At 58.7% G+C, this 22747-nt stretch overlaps 2 protein-coding genes across 5 annotated transcripts in view; both read left to right on the forward strand.

The window, feature by feature from the left end:
* Window positions 1-1679: 1679 nt before the first annotated feature.
* Window positions 1680-8783, forward strand: TULP1 (TUB like protein 1; the record flags this gene model as incomplete). The annotated part of the gene is given in 15 exon segments (XM_082296180.1): window positions 1680-1726; window positions 2172-2217; window positions 3640-3648; window positions 3652-3775; window positions 3891-4040; window positions 4596-4727; window positions 4993-5097; window positions 5206-5340; window positions 5517-5608; window positions 5840-6010; window positions 6392-6504; window positions 6984-7092; window positions 7287-7385; window positions 7668-7839; window positions 8650-8783. Coding segments are annotated over 15 exon segments (1638 nt in total).
* Window positions 8784-14105: 5322 nt separating this feature from the next.
* Window positions 14106-22747, forward strand: part of TEAD3 (TEA domain transcription factor 3) — a 21644-nt gene continuing 13002 nt past the window's right edge. For 2 of the 4 annotated variants that reach the window (XM_082296268.1, XM_082296270.1), the window contains exon 1: window positions 14122-14249. The gene's annotated coding sequence lies outside the window, so the exon portion shown is untranslated. Of the gene's footprint in view, window positions 14250-22747 lie in introns of all 4 variants that reach the window. The other 2 variants (XM_082296271.1, XM_082296269.1) reach the window with 2 other exon arrangements.

The raw sequence follows: 22747 nt of genomic DNA on the forward strand, positions 1-22747 counted from the left end.
CTCAGCTGGGGGTGTCTTTGGGGGTCTCTGCTATTTTTCCAGCCTGGGAGATTGATCCTTATGCTTTTTTTCCTCCCCCCCCAGGGTATTCTTTTGGGAGGGGACTTCCTGAGGGTCAGCTGGGTGGGTGGAGGAGTCATTCGTGCCCCTTGACTGAGGGTGCAGAGGAAGCAGAAAGTTGAGCCAGTGGGGACGTTAGGACTGCCCATCCCTCTTTTATCCCTTGCCTCCACAATCTCGGGAGACTAAGCCAGATTTGGTTAAAACTCCTCTTCTCTAGTCCCATCAGGTGGTACCTGAAGCATCATTTCTCAAGCCCATCTGTTCTCCCACCTGCAGTAGTGGCACAGCATCCATGTGGCTGCTCCAGCTGCTCATCCAGGTCTTGGATTTTCTACCACCATGGGATGCACCTCCCTGGAGGCTGCTGTGAGACCCAGGGTCTCTGTGAAACATGGGTTTTTATTTTTTTCTTGCAGCAGGGCAAAAGAAGCCCTTTGGGGGCAGCCCAAGCCACATTTTCTATAGGAAACAATCTCCACAGGAAAAAAAAAACCAAACCAACAAACAAAAAAACCCCAAAAAACCAAAACCTTGCTTTGCAGTTTCTGGGCTGGCTCCCCGTTTTTAAGCAGGTTTTTGGTTTATTTTGGCTTGGTGCTTTTCTGTGCCTTGGAAGAGAAATTGGACGTGTGCGGGTGATGAGATGAGGTTTAGAGATGAAAGGGAAACCAGGAGGGTTTTGCAGCGAGGCATCAGAAGTTCCCGGTGCTGGTGGGTCTCAGTGTGCAGTGCTCAAATGCCACCTAGTGGCACCAAGCACGGGCTGGGGGTTTTGGGGGGACAGTGGTGGGCTGGGCAAGGCCAAGGGTCCAGTGGCGACGCTGGGGACACTTGGTTTGTCTGGCTTTGCAGCCCAACAGCATCCACGGGGGCATCTGAGGAGGAATATTAAGAGTTAAGTGGTGTAATAACGAGTGAGGCACGAGCAGGAGGTTATGAAACCCATCATGCAAAGAGACCTCGGGACAGGGGGTCAGAGCAGAGCAGAGGTCAGTACAGAAACCCTTAGCACCGCCCAGAGCCAAGGGTGCTGCTTTCCCTGCATGGGCTTTCCATGCTCAACTCACACGGAACAGCCCAAATCCTGCTCCTCACTCACCCAGAAGACAGTTCTGGGTGAAAAACAAAGATACCCAGGGAGGATAACCCCAAACACGGTCAGAGAGCCACTCCTCTGCCCACTGGAGTGAGTGGCTGTGCTGTGCCAGGGACCCCACCCAGCCGGGGGCAACCTGTGCACCCCAAAAAGGCACCGAGGTCTGACTGACCCCCTGCATTCCTGCAGAGCCCCCTTTTCCTGCGATTACTGCCCTGCCAGCTGCTCTCCCAGCGAGCCTGGCTGACAGCCCCTGAAATCCTATTAACCGAGTTTCAGGAGAAATAAAGTTAATCATCTCCTCCACCTGCTCTTCCTCCTTTCCCTTCTCCTCCTCCCACCACAGAGACTCGCGGAGGCGGCCGAGCCGGTGCTGTGAGGCCACTCTGGCTCTTGTGGCTGAGACTGACCCCATGGCCCTGGCCCTGGGCTGGTAGGGGCTGCAGGGCCGGTGCCGGGGAGCAGGGCAGGGCAGGGCAGGACGGACGGAGCCGGCCCGGCCGAGGCAGTGCCGGGAGCGATGCCGCTGCAGACGGAGATCCTGCGCGAGGTCTGGGCTGCCGACAGGTGAGTGCCGGCGGGCAGGGTGGGGTCTGAGGGATGCGTGATGTGCTGGATACCCCCAGCGGACTCCCCTCTCCTCCAGCGCTTTTTTTTCTCTCCTGTTTTCAATTTAAATGCAATTTAGTGAGCAGTTTTATCATAGTGGTTTTGCTTTGGAGGTTGGTGGGATGATGCTCATCGAGTTACAGAGAGGAAAAGTGTTTGTTAGAGGGGGATCCTCAAATTAAGCTTCTTGCTGTCCCCCTCGGCCAAGGCAGAGCCTCTCCTGTGCTCCCTGTTAGGAAGGATGGTGTTGGACAAGCTCGGCCCCGTCAAGATGGGGGAAATGTTTCTGGAGCCAAATGGAAGACTGACCTTTCCCCCTGTACCAAAAATCGGGGTAATCTCATGCCCCCAGGGTCTGTGGAGGGCTGAAAGCCCTCACCCTTTTGCTTTCTGTGCCCCACAGCCCCAGTGAGGAGCCGGGGAGCCCCCAGCAGCACAAGCCCAAACAGGTGAGAAAAAAATCCTTCCCCTCCATCCCCTGCTGTGCTCTGTCCCTGAGGGCTGGGGACATCAGAGACCCTCAAACCCCAGAGTCCACACCGAGGCCGATATGGGGCTGGTTGGGCTGCTCCATTGGGATACTGCAGCCTGTGAAGGCATGAGATTTTTAGGAATCCCTTCCAGAGCAGGTGGGTAGAGAAAATTCCACAGCCCTCCTTTCTTTGTGCATCCTTCTGAATTCCCCCCTCCATTACTTTGAAGCAGCCCATGAGGAGGGTTCCTAGTTCTTAAATAACACTTTAATTAAGCCCCTCAGTTAAGCTGTAAACTGTGACTCACTTTCCCCAGGCCACGACCCTGAAAGCCAGACCCCCCCCACCCCTGCATTTCTGAACAGCCCCCAGGTGCCCCCCTGGCTTTGGAAGGGTTTCAGCAGCAATTTCATCCACCACCCAATTTAATTTTTAATCAGCAGCTCCTCCTTGAAGGGCTTTGTTAAGTAAGGGAGTGGTTGTCCACCCCGCAGCTGCTTAAGGGATTAGGGGGTGCAAAAGAGCTTTTCCGTGTGAGCTCATGACACAGAAGAAAGCAGCCAGTTCACAGCTTCACCATGGAGCCCCCACCTCCCCCTCCCCAAATTCACAGTCCTGGGATCCATCAGGATCCCACCTTTTGCAAAGCACCTTCACACACCACCCTGGAGCACGCAGGAGAAGCGAAACCCCTGCGAGGGGGAAGATGCTCTGTTGGGCAGTGGAAGCAGCCCTGGTGCATCTGGGTTTGCTGAGATCACTTTCTGACAGCCTGAGCTGACACCCACTCCCCAAATACCTCCTGTCCAGAGCCAAGTGCTGACCCACATGCTCCATATTTGGTAAATCGGGGTTATTTATAGCCCCAGCTAACCGGGATTAGGTGTGCTGTGCCTAATCCTCCTGTTTCCCTGCTCCTGCTGACCTCCTTGCCATTGACAGGAGCCTCTTGCGAGGGTGAGAGGAGATGGAGGTGAGCGGCCAGGCTGTCTGCCTGTCCCTATGTCCCTTGTCCCAGTTCAGGTACCCAGGGTGCCCAGCAGTGCCCAGAGTGGCTCCCAGCCAGGGTCCCTATGGCCACAGTGGGATTTGTTCCTCCATGCTGACACGGTGTCACAGCAGCACCATTGTCACATCCCTCATCTCTAGAGCTGTCCCAGGGCAGATGTTCTGTCTGTCTGCTAACAGTTGTTTCTGTTTTCCTCCCTCTGCCTTCCTCGGGGGCTGCCCATGGTAAGTCACTTGTTGGAAGGTGTGAGTGTGTCCCTGTTCCGGAGCGTGTCCCTTGTTCCCGTGTTGGGCCAGGGAAAAGCCCGGCTGTATTTCTGAAAGGGACCCAGTGCTGTCTGAGCAGGGGTTGCCTGGTAAAGGTGTTTAAGGCTGGCATCACCTCTGCAGCACCATCCATGAGGGCAGAAGCTGAAGAAGAAGAGGCAGGAGCCTGGGCTGGAGCCCGAGGCCAAACCACGGCGGCCACGGGTGAAGAAGCCGAGCGAGGCGGGGGCTGCAGAGGAGCTCCCTGCCCCAGCACAGGGTGAGCACAGATCCCCCACAGCCCCCATGGAAATGGAGGGAAGTACCGGGCCCCGCCGTGGCCCCATCCTGCACCTGAGGCGCTCTCCATCGTGGGCATCTCTTGAAATGCACAGGGGTGAAGAAGGTGAGGAAGAAGAAGGAGGAGAAGGGGGAGGAGGAGAGCGACAAGGACCCCTCCTCCAAACTCACCAAGGAGCCTCGGAAGAAGAAGGAAAGCCCGGCTCCCCGCTCCCACGTGGCCAAGGGCCCCAAGAAGCCACAAGGTGCGGGGGCAACACCCACCCCTCTGCAGGCACTGGCTCGTGGCACCTCGCGTCCCCCTGCACCGTGTCCCGATAGCGCCGTCCGTGCTCCCAGTCTCCGCTGCGGCTCCGCTGCGCCTCTTCACATCCCCGGCACAGCTTTTTTTGGCTAAAACCCAGCTACGGACCTGGGAGAAACGGGGATGTGGCAGGGGACCTGGGCTCACTGTCTTGGCTGGGGAGTCGGCATCGAGGTGGGGAGGGGAAGAGGGGGTGGCACGCTCCCTGGGAAAGGGGCAGTTTGGTCCCCGGACACTTTCCGGAGCGAAAAGTGGCTCGGCCGCGAGAGAGCGCTGTGGCCGCGCCCGCAGTGCCCGGCGCTGGACACGTCCCACGCCCGCCGGACAGCGCGGCCGGGCCGGCCGGGCCCCTCGGCCACCAGCCCGGGGTGACGGGATGAGCGCCCACTCCGGCCGCTGCTGCCCAGGGAGGGTCCCTCCTCGCACGCCACGAGGCTGGGGTCCCCCGCTGCCGAAGGACCTTGTGTTGGCTGATGCCGTGGTCACCTCTCGGCAGAGCCGGCTGAGGATGAGGAAGATGAGGAAGAGGAAGAAGAGGTGGAGAATAAAAACCCTCCAAAAAAGCTCAAGAAGAAGCTTCCCAAAGAGCCCCTCTCAGGCGGGGGGGAGAAGAAGCTGAAGCCGAAGGGTGAGTGCCCAGGGGACAGGGATGGCTTAAGCCCAGCTCTGTTGCTGCTTGCATCTGTCCTTGCTGGGAGGAGGGAAGTGCCTGCACCCTGTCCCCGTCGCTGTCCCGGGAGGCTCAGGGGGCTGCAGAGCCATCGCCTCCTACCCATGCAATATCCCCTCTGCTCAGCCCTTCCTGCTGCTCCGACCCTGCCACCTTCTTGTCCCCATCACTGCCCGTTCCCATTCCCCTGTCTGGCTGGTCATCAGCTCCTCTGTCCCAGCAGAAGACAAGAGTGACCCTGACAGCAAAACCAAATCTGCCAAAAGCACCAAGAAGGAGCCAATGTCTGTGTTCCAGGTGAAGAAGGAGAAGAAAAGCAAGAAGAAAGGTATGGGATGAGCGGGAGGGGGTGGCAGCCAGTCCTGCTGCCTGATGGCATCACCCTGAGCCAACAGCACTCACTGTTGTGTGACCATGTCCCTCATGTCCCTCGCAGCTGCCACGAGCAGTGATGAGGAGGACGATTCTGACTCCAGCACCAAACCCATCAGGTCAGAGAAGAAGAAAAACCCAGCATCCCTCTTCCAGACTGGTGGGGACCCCCCAAAGGAGAAAAAATCCAAAAAGAAAGGTGAGAATCCGGCACTGCTGGGTTCTGGTGGGGCTTCTGGGGATGCAGTGAGCTTGGCCATGAAGAGGGGGGTTACAATCACTGATGTTGGCACGGGTCTGTGCTGAGCTTGATTTTGGGGCTCAGTGGAGTCATGATCTTCTCCTTTCTGTGCCCCTGCCTGTTCCTGCCCGCAGTTCCTCCCAAACAGGCTGAGAGTGAGGAGGAGACTCCAGAGACCCTGCAGAAAAACTCCAACAAGAAGGGCAAAGCAAAGAAATCAAAGAAGGTACAGAAGACCCCCTCAGAGCCATGGGGATCCCCTCGGGGCAGGGGAAGAGCAGCTCTTCCCCCCAGGGCGGGTCAGGAGGTTTGCAGCACTCCCAGTGAGACCCACCACGGGACTGTCCCCAAAACCACCAGCTGCAGAGCCACAGCCCGGGGGAATGGATAGCAAGGAGCAATTATCTGGGAAGGGAGGGCGGCTTTGGGGTCACCATCCCCTCTCACGCAGCAGCAGAAGGAGGAGAGGCCCCCATCCCCTGTCATCGAGGTGGACAACCTGGAGGAGTTTGTGCTGCAGCCGGCGCCGCAGGGGGTGACCATCAAATGCCGGGTGACACGGGACAAGAGGGGCATGGACCGGGGGCTGTACCCCACCTATTACCTTCACTTGGACAATGACAAGAAGGTGATTTGGGGTGGGGGTGTGGGGATCTCTGGGGCTCTGCATCCATCCCAGGGAGCACCCTCAGGGTTTGGGGGGGATGCTCGCCTGCATCCCCCTGTGCTGGTGTGTCCTGAATGAGGCTGCTCTCCTCTCCTGCAATTCCTCCAGGGAAAGGCCCCTGTGGATGGTACCTGGGATGATGAGCTAACATTGGCTAGAGAGCCGTGCTAAAGCTGGGCTGGTCTCAGCTCCCCCTGCCCCATAATGCAGCCAGTATTTTGGGGATCATCGTCATGACTTGCTCAAGGTCATGGCAGTGACTTGTTGGGGGGTGAGCTGGGGACAGCAGTGGCAATGGCAGTGACAATGTCCCATTCCCACATGGTCCCACTGCTCTACCAGGTGTTCCTCCTTGCTGGGAGGAAGCGTAAGAAGAGCAAAACCTCCAACTACCTCATCTCCATCGACCCCACTGACCTGTCACGGGGTGGAGAGAACTTCATCGGGAAACTGAGGTAGGAGCAGATGTGGCCCCCCATTTTGGTGGCACCCCATTTCTGCAGCACCCTCTTCCCACTCCATGGCTTACAGGCTCTCCCAAGCCATGGCTGGGGCAGACAGGAGGCTAAATTCAGCATTTCCCACTGCTGTGCCTGACCTGAGGAGTGGTGGGGGGCTGAGAGGGGAAAACAAGCTTGGCCGGTTCCTCCCAGCAGACAGGTCATGGCTAGAAAAGGCGCCTGGCAAGTCCCAGCCTGCACTGCCAGCAGCCACACAGCAATGCTGGGGGTCCCCGTGGTTGCAGCACCCTATAACACCCTGATTTAGGGCTGCCTTGAACCCAAGAAAATGACTCAAGAGTGGGAAAGACGGCATTGTTGGGGTGCTGCACCAGGGGTTTGCAGCCAGACCAAAGCCAAGGCTGTGCCTGGAGAGGGGTCATGGAGGGGGCTCAGTGGCATCAGCCACAGCCATCTCCCACCCTTGGGTGCAGATCCAACCTGATGGGTACGAGATTCACCGTGTTCGACAACGGCGCGAACCCCGACAGGGCCAACGCTGACTGGTCCAACGTGCGCCAGGAGCTCTCGGCCGTGGTCTACGTAAGAGCAGCCACACTGGGCTCCCTCCCCGGCCCTCCTGGGCAGGCAGAGAGGGGCTCCCACCCTGCACCCCTTCACTGGGGCTTGCAGAGGTGTGGGATGGGCTGGAGACACCCTTGAGCCCTTGTTCAGCCCCGGTGAGAGGCTGCAGCCTGCGGTGGTTGCTGGTTTTAGAGATGGGGTGTCTCTTGCAGGAGACCAACGTTTTAGGGTTCAAAGGCCCCCGGAAGATGACTGTCATCATCCCTGGGATGAATGCTGACTGTGAGAGGGTGCCCATCCGGCCCCGGAACGTGAGTCAGGGCCCAGACTGGGAGAAACTCCTTGGGAGCTGGGTTTGCAAGGGACCGCCTTGGATTTTACCCATCTTGGGGCATGGAGAGGCTTTCAGGTGTCCCTGAAATTCAAGGTGTCCATGGGACGTGGGAGACATGGTGTCTGGTTTTTTCTCCATGATAGATCCCATTTCCAGCTGGGTACTGCTACAGAGCATCCCCCAGGCAAAGCCACAGGAGGTGGCAGGACTCTGGAGGGGTCACCCCAACTCTGCTCTGCTCCCTCTTGCCCCTCCCCAGGATAACGATGGCCTCCTGATGCGATGGCAGAACAGGAATATGGACAATGTGATCGAGCTGCACAACAAGGCACCAGTGTGGAACGATGAGACCCAATCCTACGTCCTCAATTTCCACGGCCGGGTCACCCATGCCTCCGTCAAAAATTTCCAGATCGTGCACAGCAGTGACCGTAAGCTGGGATGGGGGTGGGATGGGACAGGGGATAGGATGGGGGGGAGCACTGCTCATGAGCTGGCCCCAACACCCGTGTTTAGGCTGAGGTTTAGTTTTCTCATGCTCTGGGGTCCTGCCTGCCTTTGCTGGAGCTGGGATGAAGCTGGACAGGCACCCCACAGGCGCTGCCCGTGGGCACTGGCGCTGGTAGGGGCAGCGTGTGGGGCTCCTGTTGCCAGGCAGATTTAGGACAAGGAGAGATCCTGTGGGGTGCTGAGCCCTCTGTCACATTGCAGCCACCCACTCAGCCCAGGCCACCCCAGAGCACTGTCCCCAGCACCCTCCCCACACTGCTGGCACTGGCGGGCTCACTGTGCCTCGGGGACAGTCCCTCAGGGGTGGCAGCAGCTCTGTCTGGATGCGGCCACTCGTCACCTGTCCGGCGCAGTCAGAAGCCCTTGGCCTCCAGGGTGTTGGGTTACAGGACAGAAAAAGCCTCTTGAGGGCCCCTGGTTATTTTTACAGATTTCCTGTCACCCGCCCTCCAGTAGCAGCGATCCCACGGTCTGGGGGGGGTGGGGTGAGTGGGGTCCCTGTACCTTGGGGGGCTGTGGGGTGCTGGAGGTGCCAGAGGTCTGTGCAATGGGAAAATGATGCTTTTTGGTGATCTGTGCTGCAGTACAGCGCAGCCAGCACAGGAGCCACAGGCAGAGTTTGGGTGAGGGCGCGTGGGCAGCTTCTTTGGGATGCTGCTGCGTGGGCTCACTGGGGAAAGGCAGGCTGGGTGCACAGGTGACATCCCAGTTGCTCGCCCTCTCTCCCGCAGCCGACTACATCGTGATGCAGTTTGGGCGTGTGGCAGATGACGCCTTCACCATGGACTACAACTACCCGCTGTGCGCCGTGCAGGCCTTCGCCATCGCCCTCTCCAGCTTTGACGGGAAGCTGGCCTGCGAGTAGCACCTGCACCGGGGCTGCCAGGACCATGGGGGCTGCCTGCCAGTGCTCATAGGATGCTCCTGCATCCCTGTCCTGTTCCACTCCCTGTGTTTCCACCTTCTTGCGGTCACAGTCGTTCTGGGGTGGTTCAAGGCACTTGGTGCCCGCTGAGGGCTGTAGGATGCTCACCCAGCTGCTGCCACCCTCTCCAGGCAAATTTGGGGCAAATTGCTGGGCTGGGGTGATAGCAGAGCCAGGCTGGGGGTATATTCAGCAGATGAGGCTGACTGCAATTCCTGTCTCATCCCTTTGAGATGTTTCTTGGACTCAGATCCTGGAAACTCATCCCCCCCTTTTTTTTTCTTTTTTTTTTTTCTTTTTTTTTTTTTGATTATGGTTTGAATTTTTATGCTCAGTCTCCCAGTGAGAAGGGGGTAGGTGGTCTCCTCACTTTGTGTTTCCTCATCCCTGCCCACATGCAGGTGGGCTCTGCCTAAGCTCCTGGCTCAAGACCCCCGTCCTGGCTCATTGCCCGCTGGGCACAAAGCCCCTCTTTTGCCCCATTTTGCCCTGGTGTGAACAGATGGCCAGCGCCCATGGTTGTGTTTGCATCCACTGGGTCTCACCCCACTGCCCAGAAAATGCTGGGGATTTGGGTCCCTGAGAAGCAGCCTGGCACCGGCAGCACACAGGCACGTGCTGAGGGGTGACAGTGCCAGCAGAGGAGGGCTGGCAGGCACGTGAGGCAGAGCTGGCATTGCTGGCAGGTGGCCCAGCTGGGTCAGTGCTGCCAGGAGGGACCTGGAAGAGAAAACTCAGGGTGCACCAGGAAGCAGTGGAGTGACTCATGAGGTGTGGTGCGGTGCTGAGTCACATTCAGCACCCAGGCAGGGCCCGCCGAGCTCCCTGTGCCCGCAACACTCGTTGCCCCTTCACTCTGTGATGTCCCTCCAGACCTCACGTGTCCCAGGTGTCCCCACAGCTGCCTCACTGGTGCTCTCTGTTCATGAGAGGTGGTGGACACAAGGTGCCGTCCCCTGTCTCAGACTGGTGGGGAGCTGCAGGGAGTCACTGGGAAGGGGAGAGGCTGAAGAGAGGCAGCTCAGTGGGAGCAGGACAGCTCATGCCCCCAATTTCACCATTTATGGGGTGAGGATCTGGCTGCACAGACAATCCCAAATCTGATTAATTCAGTGGTGAGAAAAACGAGGAGATGCCAAGGAGCCCTGAAACACCATCCTCAGCTCTCTGATGCTGTTTCTCTCACCTGTTCAGCTCACCCACTGACTCCAGGACAATTTGGGATTCCCTTCCCAGGACACATACGGGTTGTTCCCCCATTCTGGGGGTGATCTGAGTCCCCCCAGGTTACGGCAGCTGCAATGGAAAGGCTGAGGAGTGGATGGATGAGATGGATGTGATGGTGCAAGAGGGATGCTCATCCTCTCTGGGCAGTGTCGCAACATCACCATGGCCCGAGCCTGTCTGCCTGGAGCCAAGGACCGAGGACAGTGACAGGGGGACCGTGAGCTGCTGCTGGACCACTGGTGAACTTCTGCGCCAGTGGCTTTGCAGATGGGAGTGGAGATTTTCCCCAGCTGTATGATTCTGGGCTTCATGATTCATGGGCAGATGCTCGTGGCGGGGTAGGCAGAGGTGGACAGCTTTGGGGACAAGCCAGCCAGTGTGGGACATCATCCACTACCCATGCAGCAAGCTCAGAGAACATCTTGTGAGCTGAAGGGAGAACCAGCCACAGCAGTTCAGGGCCAGCGTCCCTGGCGAGGTATGGCCAGCAAATGTGGGGAAAGCAAGAGCTTTCTGCCCAAATCCAGCCACAAACCCAACATCTGTTTGAAATCGGGACGAGCTCAGCTAACGGTTGAGCTAATACTTGTCCCCATTTCCTCCTGTGCAAGGAGAAAAGAAGCAGCAGGGTGAGAGAGAGAGGTTTGGGCTCCCCAGGTTCTGTCTGCTGTTATCCCAGCTGCTCCCCAGGTCGATTCTCCCTCCCCTCACCCAAAACATTTCCATTTTCCATTTGCCCATTGTTGCTTGCAAACCCCTCAGGTTTCCTGGCCTGCTGCCCATGGCAGAGCAAAATCCCTGCCATGGGTGTCCCTCCTGTGCAATGTCACCCACTCTCAGAGCAGCCACTGCATCAGCCGCCCACCCGAAATCCCTTACACAAACCCTCTAACGCAAACCAACTGTGGCAGAAGAAACGAATGAAAACAATTTAATGGGGCGATGGATATTCGGGCCCTTTGTTTGTGCTGGCTGTTAACACCAGAGGAGATGAGGGATGGAAGCAGTTGAAATGTGTATCTACTTTGGCCGGCGGAAAGTGTGACGGATGCGCCGGCAGACCAATGGCTGAGGATGCTGGGGTGTGCGTGGGTGTGAAAGGAATGCTCGCTGCAAGAAAAGATAAAAAAAAAAAGAAGAAAGAGCCTTATCAATGGTGTTTGAGTCCAAAGTGTGTGTATTCCTTGGAGAAAGGGCTTCCTCGGTCCCCAGGGGTGATGTTTTCCCTGCAGTGTGAGACTTTGAGGTTTCTGAAGGTTCGTTTTAGGGGGGCTGGCATTGGGCTGGTGCTGCAGGCATGGATTTAACCCCACAAAGTGCTCCTGCAGGGGCACAAGCGTGGCCAGCGGCCAGAGATGACTGTCGTCAGCTCCTCGAGGGAACCTCCTGGGAAATGCATTTTATTTTTGCAGACATGCTTATAAGGCAAAGGGGAGGAAAAAAACAAGGCCCCACCTCACTGCTGAGCAGCACATCCCAGCCAGGACCAGTGTCACTGCAGTGCTGGCGGCTCTGTCAGTGGTTCATCGCCATCCCACGCTGATGAGTGGAAAGATGCTGGTCCAGAGCTGAGCAGGAAGATGGACATGGGGGCTCTTCTCCAACCGCTTGCTTGTTCCTCTTCCCCAGACCCCTGGGGCTTGGGGGGCTCCATACACCCAGTCCTGAGCCCAGGCTCAGCCCCTGCTCTCCTAGGGGGGCTGACAGATATTTCCATGGGTTCCAGGAGGCAAATGCCCCATTGGACGGGCAGCCTGAGCAGGGAAGGGCTGGTACATCCTGGGGGGTGTGGAAGGGGAGACCAGAGCTGGGAAACTCCTTGTCCAGCAATGGAAAGGCTGGAGCTGTTTGGTTCCCAGCAAGCTGCCACGGCCCCAGCCCTGGGGGATCGCCCTCCAGCTTTGAAGTGGCGATAATTTAATTAATTAAAGAAGTGATTGTGACGAGGTGTTCTTCTCTTCCCTCCCCTTGTATTTATTTGGGTAACATTTTTTGGAGAGAAAGGCAGACCCATTGCTGGTTAGCTCAGCTGTGACTTTGCAGGATGGGCTCCTTCTCAGTGCAGCAAGCAACAGGCGGCAATGGGAAAGCCAATATTTTTCAACTGCTTTTTAAAAAGAGTCATTTTTTAATTAGTGAATCCATTCTAGAGAAGTGTTGGAGTTTTACAATGTTGTAGCTGTTCTTGGTGTCTTGCCTAGACTTGGATGTTCTGGCCATAAGAAAATATTATTTATGGCGTTGCAGCTTGCAGCTCTTTTCTATTATAATTTGAGAAAGGAAGTTGCTGTTCCCACCAGTGGACAAAAAAAAAAAAAAAATAGCAGAAACAACGATTATGGACTTCTGAAGGAGGAAAAAAAGAAATAAAAATTAAGAGGCAAAACGGAAACAAACCGCTGAGCCAGCCTTGAATCTTTGCACTCCTGAACAAGCTCATCCCAGCATCGCTATCAGTTGTGCTGGATGCTGAAGCCAGACCCCTGCCTAAAAGGCAAGGCCAGAGCAGCAGGGACCCCCTCAGCACTCCCATGCTCAGCGTTACATGTGTTCCTAAACATTTGTGGATCAGCCTTTTTATTCATGGGCTAATGCACACTTGTTTGCTCATGCCTTACTCAGCCTAAACTCCTATTGAACTCAATTAAGGCTGTCATCTCCAGGAGCTCTCAATGTCATTTTTGCCCAAGTAAGGGATGAGTAACGAGGCTCTGAACAGCCCTTGGAGAATAGCAGCCATTTTGTTGCAGTTTTTGGTCCAGATTTCTTACAAGTTAGCACCAGGCCAAGGGTGGAAGAATGCGATATGGCTTTATGAATCACACACAATTGCTGAATGCGCTGGATGCTTCAGAGCCCGTCACTTCACGGGCTGAAGCATTGGCTGTCTTGTCCCAAAACGCTTGAATACAACCAAGCTCATGAAGAAAATTAGAAAAATATGTTTCTAGAAGGAATGGGATGCAAAGAACATCCCTTCTCTGAGCAGGGTGTTGGGAGGATTCCTCATCTGGATTTATCTCTGGGGGTTTGGGGTACTGTGGCACAGGCCTGCGGTGTGTGCTGGCCCAATGGCCAGGGGGACTCAGCGTTTTGCCCCTTTTGGGGCTGCAGCTCCTGACAGTCAGGCTGGGTTGTGGCCAGGGACTTGTATGTGATCAGCCTGCTGTGGCTTAGCACGTTACCACCCATCAGCTCACTCAGAGGAAGTGACCATGGCCTGGATCCTGGCTACATTTCCTTGGGAAATCCCAACAGTGTGGGCTGAAATCCCCATCCTGGGCACCATGGAGTGGGTGTCTGGGAGAAACAGAGAATCTGCAGATTCAGGGGACTGAGTGTGCATGTGTGTGAGGATGAGGAGAGGGATGAAGGTGTTTGGAGCGGGATGAAGATGTGAGGATGGGAAGGAGGAGGAGGATGAAGATGTGAGGGAAGGCATTATAGCGTGCAGAGGACAATGAAGAGGTGTGGAAAGGGATGGAGGTGAGCACAGGGATGAAGGTGAGTGAAGGGGGGCGAGAATGAAGAGTGGGATGAAGGTGAGCACAGAGGGCGATGAAGATGTGCAGGAGGGGATGAAGGTGTGCACAGGTGACCCTGGCTGGTTGGGGACGGGACAGGACGAGACGGGACAGCAGCACCTTCATGCCCTGGCAAGGCCGCATCCCAGGGCCTCATCCCGGGAATGCGGGACGGAGAAGGAGGGAGAGGAGGAAGGTGAGGAAGGCTCATAGAGGGCGCTCCCATAGCCCGGGCCGAGCCGAGCCGAATTCCAGGGCTGCCCTTTCCCAAAAAAAAAAAAACCTTCCCTGTGGAAGGGAAGCCCCGTGTCCTCGCTGCCTGCTGCCCCGACGGGGAGGTCGGGAGGGTCGGGCGGGAGGAAGGGCCGGGAAGAGGAGGAGGAGGAGGAGGAGGAGGAGGAGAAGGAGGTTAGGGGAGGAGGAGGAGGAGGCCCGGCCCGGCCCCGCCGCCTCCTGATTGACTCCCAACTTTCCGCTCCTCCCTCGCATAAACTTTCCCGTCCCTGCGCCTGGCTCCGTGCGCGGACCCGGGAGCCCGCCGCGCTCCCCGCATTCCTGCCGCCCGCCCCGGCCCGGCCCGGCCCCGGCCCCGCTCCGGCCCCGGCCCCGCTCCCGGCACCCGCGGCCGGCCCAGCCCCTCCGGAGCACGGAGCAGGTAAGCGCTCGCCGGGAAGAGACTCCCAACCCCCCTTCCTCCGCCTCCTCCTCCTCCTCCTCCAGCCCCTCCTTCCTCCCGGCCCGCAGCCCTCCGCCTGCACCGAGCCCCGGCGGATGGCGGGGGGCGGCGGGGTCGCACCAGCCCTCGTCCCCCCCCGGCCGGCAGCTCGGTGCCTCCCCCCGGGGCTCCCCCCGACGCCCCCCGATGGGCTGTGTGCGTGGGGGGAGGGCACAGTCGCGCTGTTTTCACTCCCCCCCGTCGGGTCCCCGGGCTCCCGCCCCGTACGGGCTGAGCTGCCCCCGCACCGGTCCCCGCCGAGTCTCCCCGCGGCGCATCCCCGGGGTGACAAAGGGGCCTTGTGCCCGCACGTCGGGAGCGTTCGGGGCGGGCGCCGGACGTTACGGGCAGGAATAGCCCGCCCCGGCCGAAGCCCCCCGGGGAAGCGGCGCGGGAGGGTCCCGGGTGAGGTGCGGGGTCACCCGCGTGTCACGCTACATGTGTGTCACACGCATGTAGGGGATGAGCATACACTGACTGTATGCTAAACACTTTGTGCCTCGTCATAGGGGTGCATTGCTAACAAGGCGGCAATTAGATGTATAATTTTCAGCAGTGTGTCATCTTTATTATTATTATTATTATTTTATTTTTACACCCTCCTTGGGTTTGGTGTTGTTTTCTTTCCCCTTAACCCCCTTGGAAGGAAAATACGGCCAAGCCCTCGCAGAGCCACCCACCTCCAACCCCCTGAAACTGCTCAGGCCCTATACAATGCATTCGACTTGTATTGACTGGGAAAAAACCAAGTTTGGGGAGAAACCAGCTGGAAATGGTACCAGTGGCCCTGCTAGAGTGGCGGGCACCCTGCAGCCACTCACTACTGTTGTGTGGTTGGCATGGGGTGGCAGGGGGAAAGGTGAGGACAGAGGTTTTGGGGGGTTTTGGTGCTTTGCAGGGAGCCGGGACAAGCTGGGCTGGGCGATCATCCCATCAGCGAAGCGATAATCTCCTGTGTCAGGCACGCCAGGGTATTTTGGGCTCCGGCATCCTCTCTCCCCTCCTATCGCTTTACCCCGCGCGGGTACGTGCGTGTCGTGAGTCAGGGCATTGGCAGTGCCCGGCCACCCTGGGGGGCCCTGCCAGCCAGGCTGCGAACCTCCCCCTGGTATTGGAGCGCTCGTGATGCTGAGTGGAGAATTGGGGTTTGCCAGGCTGATGAGCTCCCCATGCACCCACTGGCCCTGGCACCTCGGTGGCCCCACAGCCCACACCCCTTGGGGGTCATTTCTCCCAAGAATGGGAGGAAGAGGGTCCCCAAAGCGGGCGAGGGGTGAGGGCTCACCAAGGTCACTCAGTGGTGAAGCTGGGAGAGAAGCAGGTAGCGGGGCTGGGACCCTGGTGACAGGGCAGATGATGGTCACTGGGGCAGTGCCCCAGCACTTCCCCACCAGAGAGGACGAGCATGACTGTCCCATGGGGAGAAGGCACTGGATTTGGCCCTCTTAGGGTGTTACAGGGTCAGCATTCCCATGGGAAGAGGCTGCAGATGGCTGTGGGGTGAGCAGCTCCTCCTTACAGCTGGGTGGCACAGGGGGACATTGCCATACCCAGGGACCTCGAGCACCCAGCTGCCTCCCCACAGCGGGCATGTGGCTGGCACCACAATGGCTTTTCTGGCAGGAATAACCCTTTGAAAGCAGCGGGTCCAGCTGCCTTCTATGAACAGCACCCAGGTATCTCAAGGAGCCCCATCCTGCCTGAGGTGACTGCAACATTGGGGTGCAGCTCAAAGTAGGGAGATGTTTCAACTGGGGCATTTTGGACAGCCTAACCCTCCAGCAGTTGTCCCATATCTAACATCCCTTCCCTGCAAAGCAGAATCCTCCAGCTCCATCAATAAAGGGACTTGCATCCATTTGCCATGACATGCGGTGGCTCTTTATCATGATATCAGAAACAGCATCTCCTTTTAATCACCATTTAATCCCCATCTTGCCACCACCAAGTGGGTTGGGAGGCAAGTCCCGGTGGCCCTGGCACTGTGCCGAAGGAAGGAGCCTTTTCCCGGCGGTGTGTGAGCAGGTCGTGGCACTGAGGAGGTGGGGGTGGCAGCGGTAATCAGCTGTAATTAATGTATTAAAAAGCAAGTAACCGCGCAGCTCCCATCAAACACACAGAGAGCACGAGGCTGGTGGCAGGTGAGCTCGGTGGTGAGACTGGGTAGCAGCCAGAAAGGGCATAAATGGGCAATTCTGGGCTGTTTGTGGGGGGAGAAATGTGTTTTCCTGCGTTAGTACCTCTTCTTCTGTCTGTGGGAGTGGAAAATGGAGGGAAAGAGGGGAGAAGGGGCTGCAAAGCCCTAACCAAGGGTGCTGCTGGGATTTGTGTGACAAGAGCCATCCTGAGGCTCTTTGTGAGGTTGGAATCTCTCCATCCATCACTGAACTGGACGGACGCTTTCCAAAAATTGTCCCATCTCTAGGAGCTCCCCTGTCTCATTAAATCCTTGATGGTTATGGCAAGGGGCTGCTGGGACAGCCGCAATGTTTACATCCCCTTGAGCGCCGTTGGTGGATGTGGTACAACCAACCACCCCTGATTTTGGGAGCTTCCATCCACGGGGGATTTGCCAAGTGGCCGGGCCATGCCCTGACCTTCTCAGCTGTTTGTCCAAGGTGTTATTTGGGGTCGGGGCCAAGCTGGGAGCCGCGGCGGCCGAGCCCAGGCACCTGCGTGTTGTGGTTGGGGCAGACACCTGAAGCGCATGGGCGTTCGCTATTGCCACTGTCACGTGGCGACTTATGAAATGTTTTTTTGGAGGGAGGGAGGGAAGGTAATGATGGGGTGAGCCAGCGGGGCCATGCCCCGCACCAGCCTGCAGCGGGCACGCGGTAGGAGCGGCCCCCCCGCGATAACGCACGTCCGGATCCTGCTGCGGGTCTGGACTTGCTGCTGCAGCTCCCGCTGCTTCAGTTTTCCCCGCCTGCGAAATGGGAGCGAGGGGCCCCGGGAAAACCTCCTCGTGGTGCCGGGTCAGCCACTCGCTGGCCGTGGCGGTGGGAGCAGGGGGTCATGCGGTGCTGGTGCCATTTCAGGCTCCCCCGTGCAGTTTGTGGCAGGGTTTCCTGATGAGCACATGTGGCCGGGCCCTTTGGAGGTGACAGGCTGTGAACCCCATGGTCTCACTCTTGGGGCTGGCAGACGGTGGCCTTGTGGTGACGGTGTTCACGAAGGGCTCTACACTGGCACAGCTGATGCTGTGGGCAAAGGATTCAGGGAAATACTGATCGAAGGAGGCGCATCCCATCCTGGCAGCGCAAATCCCGATGGAGCACGTCCCCCCATCCGGTCCCAAACAGATGTGATGCTCCAATGCCCCCAGCGTCCCCCGTTATGCTGCCATGAGACAACAGCAGCACCGAAACCCAGCGTGCCCACCGCTGCCACCTCCCAGCGGGGCACTGGGTGTGTCACAAGCTGTGCTGGGTCTCTGCTCTATAGAGGCGACCCAGAGCTCGCCCTCGGGCACTCTCCTGCGAGCCAGAGGCACAGAGGTGACTGCGGGGCTGCGCTGCTCCCGGGCAGAGCTGGCTGGCGGGTGGCAGGCGAGGTGTGAGTGATGGAGGAGGCTGCTTGATCCCCTTCCCCCTTTGCTGCCGGGGGCTCGGGACGGACCCGGAGCGTGTGCTGGCAGAGCTCCGCGGGCTGCGGGGGGTGGCCGGGGAGGGGACAGCAGGGCTGCAGCTAATTTTAGGAGGTGGGCAGAGCCTCATGGGAAGCAGCCGGCTGGAGGGAGGTGTCGCACTCGCACCGCGGTGCCCACGAGCACCGAGAGTGAGCACTGGGTGACCCTGGCTCTGGAGATGCTGCCGTGGGCTGGCAAGGAGGCCTTGCGCTGGCAGCCCAGTTTTCTGCTCTGAGGAAGAGCCATGCCCCCGGCGATGCCCTGGCTGCTGGAGGGGCGGTGGGTCCGGGGAAACATACAGGGGCAAAGCCTCGGATTCCCGGTGTGCATTTCCAGGAGGCGGGTGAGCCCCGCGCTGCTCCGTGCCTCAGTTTCTTCGTGACCGTCTCGCCAGCGCTCCCCCGGCGCAGTGCGGTGGAGGCAGGAAGGCTGGCCGGGCTCGGGGATCCTCGCCTGGGAGCGCCAAGCCTTATTATTTCCCCACAACTGTCTCCTCCTCGCTCCTCGTAAAATTAGATCCAGCTGTTCACAATAGCCACTAACTTCTCTCCGGAAGATGTTCAAAGTTTACAGACGCGGAGCGGCGCGGGTGCGTGGAGGATGGGCTGCCGTTCCCATGCCAGCTCCTCGCCGCCCGCCCTTCCCCCAGAGGCAGCCAGCTCCTGCCTCCCCCCCGCCGGCTTAGGCAATTCGGGTTTAGGAAGAAGCACACCCGCACGCAGGCATGCGAGCTCCCGACCCAACCGAGCGTCGGGTTTTTATTAGCAGGAAGATCTGGGCGCTTCACAGTCCGGGAGAGAAGGTCTGGTCCAAGACCCTGGTTTTCCCTGCCCGGCTTTGTGCCCGCACGCTTGGCAGATGAGTTGGGCAGGGTTCTGCTTTCGTGCTTGCCAGCACCTGTGCCCAACTGTGGCATGAGTTCGGGCTCCAGCTCTTGCATGGGGTGGCTGCTGTGTCCCCTCGCAGCCTTGCCTGGGTGGCACTGCAGAGTTGTCAGGGTCCAGCTGTGGTGTTTGGACATCAGTGTGCTGGGCAGGGGTCTAACACACTGTGCTGGGCTCTCTGGCGCTCTTGGGCTGTGCTCCTTGCTGGAGCTCCTTCTTTTACCAAGAATACTGCCTTCATGTATTTTTAGCAGTTTTCCTCCCCAAGGATTCCAGAGCAAATTTTCAATCTGCAGGAGCTGGAGTCTCTGTGCCCGTCTCCAGCTCTCGGCTTGGGCAGTGGTGAGAGATGCTGGGAGAAGGCGATGAGCTGCCGTGGACTCCCAGCACGCTCCTGGCATGCACAAGGATTTGCTCGCTGGGACTGTCTGGGGTGGTGGCAGTAAAATCAAAATATCCCTTTCTGGGAATAAGTCACTGATGGGGTTTGTGCAGGGCAGCCTGTATCTGCTCTCACAGCTCCTGCAGGACCTCAGCCAGGCACTGCTTCAAGCTTCTGAGCTCCTTGCAGGAGGGCAGGGAAGCGTGTCCCCTCACAGGAGTGACAGTGGCCAGGTAACAGTGCTGTGTCACATTCTGTGCCAGACCCTGGCAGCCAGGGACATCTCCGTGTCTTGGCTGGGGTGGTAATGCCTGACAGACGCTCTGCCCGGTGTCTCAGGAGCAGATCCCCCCCAGTCAGTTCTCACACGCCTCATCCCATGGGGTTTCTCGGGTTGGGAGCTGTGAATGTGGCAGTCGGTGCTAACCCTGGGCTCCAGCGGGTGCCACAGCGCAGGCAGTGGGTACAGCTGCTGCCTGGGCAGGCTTGGGTTTCACAGGGGCGGAGGCGGCTGGGGGCAGGTGTGAAATTCATTGCAGCCTTCCTCCTTCTTCTCCTCCTCCTCCTTGCCTGGTAGGGTCCCCTGGGAGACGTTTTCCCTGGCCCTGCTGCAATGGCACAAAATGGGGTCAGCAGCACCTGGAGCTCTTCTGCAGAGGCATTTCTCCTCCCAGGAGCAGGACAGAGGGCTGGTGGGGTCCCTGGGATGCCTGGCTGGCCCCTGTGGTAGGACGCTGTCCCACTGCAGGCACAGAACTGCCTGGCCCAGGCTTCTCGGTGTTCCCCTAACACCAGGGACCCTTGGCTTCCCCTTAGGACAAGCTGGGAGTCCCTGAGGACTCAAGACTCGTTGGCCACTCCAAGCTCATCTACAGGGGATGGTCAGGGGGAGACATCCTGGGATGGATGTATTTTGGCGAATTCAGCGGTCCCTGGTGGGTGCTGTGCCCAGCACTGGCTGTGCCATGGGCCACCAGCACTGGGGGTGTCACGGGACGGCATGGGGGTGGCCCATCCCCAGCAGGCAACTCCAACCCTGTTGTTTCCATCCAGCTCGTTTCATAACACAGAGAGCAATTAATGCTCTAAAAGCTTTCTATTTATGCGCTGCTGGGTGAAACGCCCCGTCCTGGCTGGGCAGGGCAGCGTAATTGGGCCAGGGAGGCACGCTGGGTTACAGTGTCCGTCTGTCCTGTGCCCTCGGGTCCTGAGCCTGAAGACTCGAGCAAAACCGGCTCAGGTCCTCCAGAAGCCGAAACCCAGCTCTGCCACCCTGCCAGGACTGGGGGGAGAGGAGGGGATGGAGGGGTTGGTTTGGATGCCCGTGATTCTGCCGTTAGGAGGGAGCTGTGCCCTGGGTTTGCCTCATCCTCTTCCTCCTGTCTGCCCAAATATTTTGGGAGCAAATCGCTCGCATTTTCTCTTTGTTCATCCACAGCCCTCTGGGATGAGGGGTGTGAGCATCCCTCAACCTCGCACCGCTGGGCGAGGACCAGCCACATCTCTGCCAGGTAGAGGCTCAGGGCTTTGCTGGGAGCTAGGGGATCCTTTGGCTGTGGGGGTCCAGCTGGAGCTGGGGGGCATGGAGAGCCTGGGGCAGCCCTGGCAGTTCTTCAGACCCTGGTGGGATGCTGCCACGTGGCTTCCTGCGGTTTCCTCGCTCCAATTGCTTCCTGAGCTGCCCGCCAAGCCGGAAGGGACAGGAAGTGATAGAGGGGAGGAAATTAGTTGGGCTGTCTCACAGGGAGCTGGCCTGGTGCACTGGGGGCTCTGCCACCACCTGGGTCCCCAGATTGTGCCAGGGGACCCTTTGGAGTGGATGTGGCCAGTCAGGAGGTGCAAACCTGGGTGGGAGAGAGCAGGATGGCCACCCTTCCCTCCACGAGCCAGGGAATCCCTCACCGCAGCCTGAGAGCTGTTTGGAAGAGGAGCGCAATGTAAACAAACCTCCTTTCACCACCCTCCTGCCGCGCCGCGTCCTGCTCGGCCCTGCCACCCGCCTCGGTGAGCTCTGGTTGTCCCTGGGACAGCCATGTGCCAAACAGGATGGTGTTTCCCTGCGGGAATGAGGCACGGTGTTCCTAAAGGGTCCCTGGGAAAGATGCCAGGGATGTGGGGCTCCTGTGAAGAGCTGCAGGATCATCCTTGGCAGAGCCAAGAGCATCCTGCTCTGTGCACTGCAGCGGACAGACAGGGCAACATCTTCTCTGGTGTGTTGTGGTCTTGCTGGTGTCCCCCAGGAGCTCCACAGCTTTTGGGTTTCCTTCGAGGGGCTCTGCAGAGCTGGTGGCCGTGTGACCGTGTGGGCAGCATTCCTCCTGGTCGTGTCACCAGGTGGGGAGAGGCAGGAGCAGCAACACACAGCCTCCAGCCAGCACTCCCCTGCCTGAAATGAGGGGCGCATTAACGAAAGCCTCTGCCTGCCTGCAAATCACTGCCTGCATCAGGGCCCCAGCTGATACAGATTTATTGGCTCTCCCTGAGCCCCAATGTGCCAGGACACGCAGGAGCTGGGGTGCCCTAGAGCCTTGGCTTTGGGGTCTCGCAGAGCAGTCCCTGGCAGGGGCTGCATGCTCAGTGCTAGGGAGGGTGGGGACTCGTGTTCCCCTCGCCTCCAGAGCGTAGGTGCCATCAGTCTGGTGATGGGGAGGGGGTGATAGCAGCCTCATGTTCCCCCACAGGGCTGGTGCGGGCGGCACTGAGCCGGTGCGAGGCTGAGCTGCTCTGTGCTGATCCTGCCCAGGCTTGTCATGAACTTTTATCCTTTTGCTGTGGGGTCTGCGTGCAGGGGGGAGGGAGAAGGGCTGGATTGCCCTGGGCCCCCTGCATGGGGAGGCAGGATGGAGCCAGGATGCAGCTGGACCCCTCTCCCTGTCTTTGCAGGGTTCTTTGCCTCCGCAGTGTCCCCAGCACCTTTGCAGAGTCTTTTTGTCCCAGTGTCCCCCTCCATGGGCTGCTCTGCCCCAGGTAAGAAGGGGTCCTTGGGGCTGCTCTGCCCCACACCTTGTCCCTCTGGGCAGTGCCAGCTGGGGACATGCTGTGCTGCTATCCCCCTTGTGAAGTGAGTGCTGGTGACCATGCCCTCCAGTCCAGGTAGTTTGAGGAGATGCTGTGACAACAGCCACCACCCCCGTCCCAGTTTGGGCGAGACACAAGGGGCAGTGCAAGGGCTGCTGGGGCTGTGCCTCATGGTACACCAGACGGGATGATGCTTTTGGGGCTGACCATGCTGGGAAAGGAGGAATATGCTGTCTCCCAGCTCAGCAGCATGGGACAAGGATGAGGACTGGGTGCGTAGGGGCATTGTGGGGGTGACAGGCACCTCTGCCCATGTCATGGTGTCCCTGTACTCCCAGCCCCAAGTGCTCTCCCCTGTGCCACCCTGCACGTCCCTGACCTGATCCCTATCACAGCTGGTTGTGCTGGATCCAGCAGCACCTTGCTCCTGGCTTTTGACACTCACAGGATGCCCACGGTGCTTCTCTGACTGCAGATGCTGCCTCCAAAGTATTTCCTTCCCTCACCTGCCACAAAACACCCATCT

This window comes from Coloeus monedula (genome assembly GCF_965178545.1).
Source record: "Coloeus monedula genome assembly, chromosome: 23".
In the NCBI taxonomy this organism is placed as follows: Eukaryota; Metazoa; Chordata; class Aves; order Passeriformes; family Corvidae; genus Coloeus; species Coloeus monedula.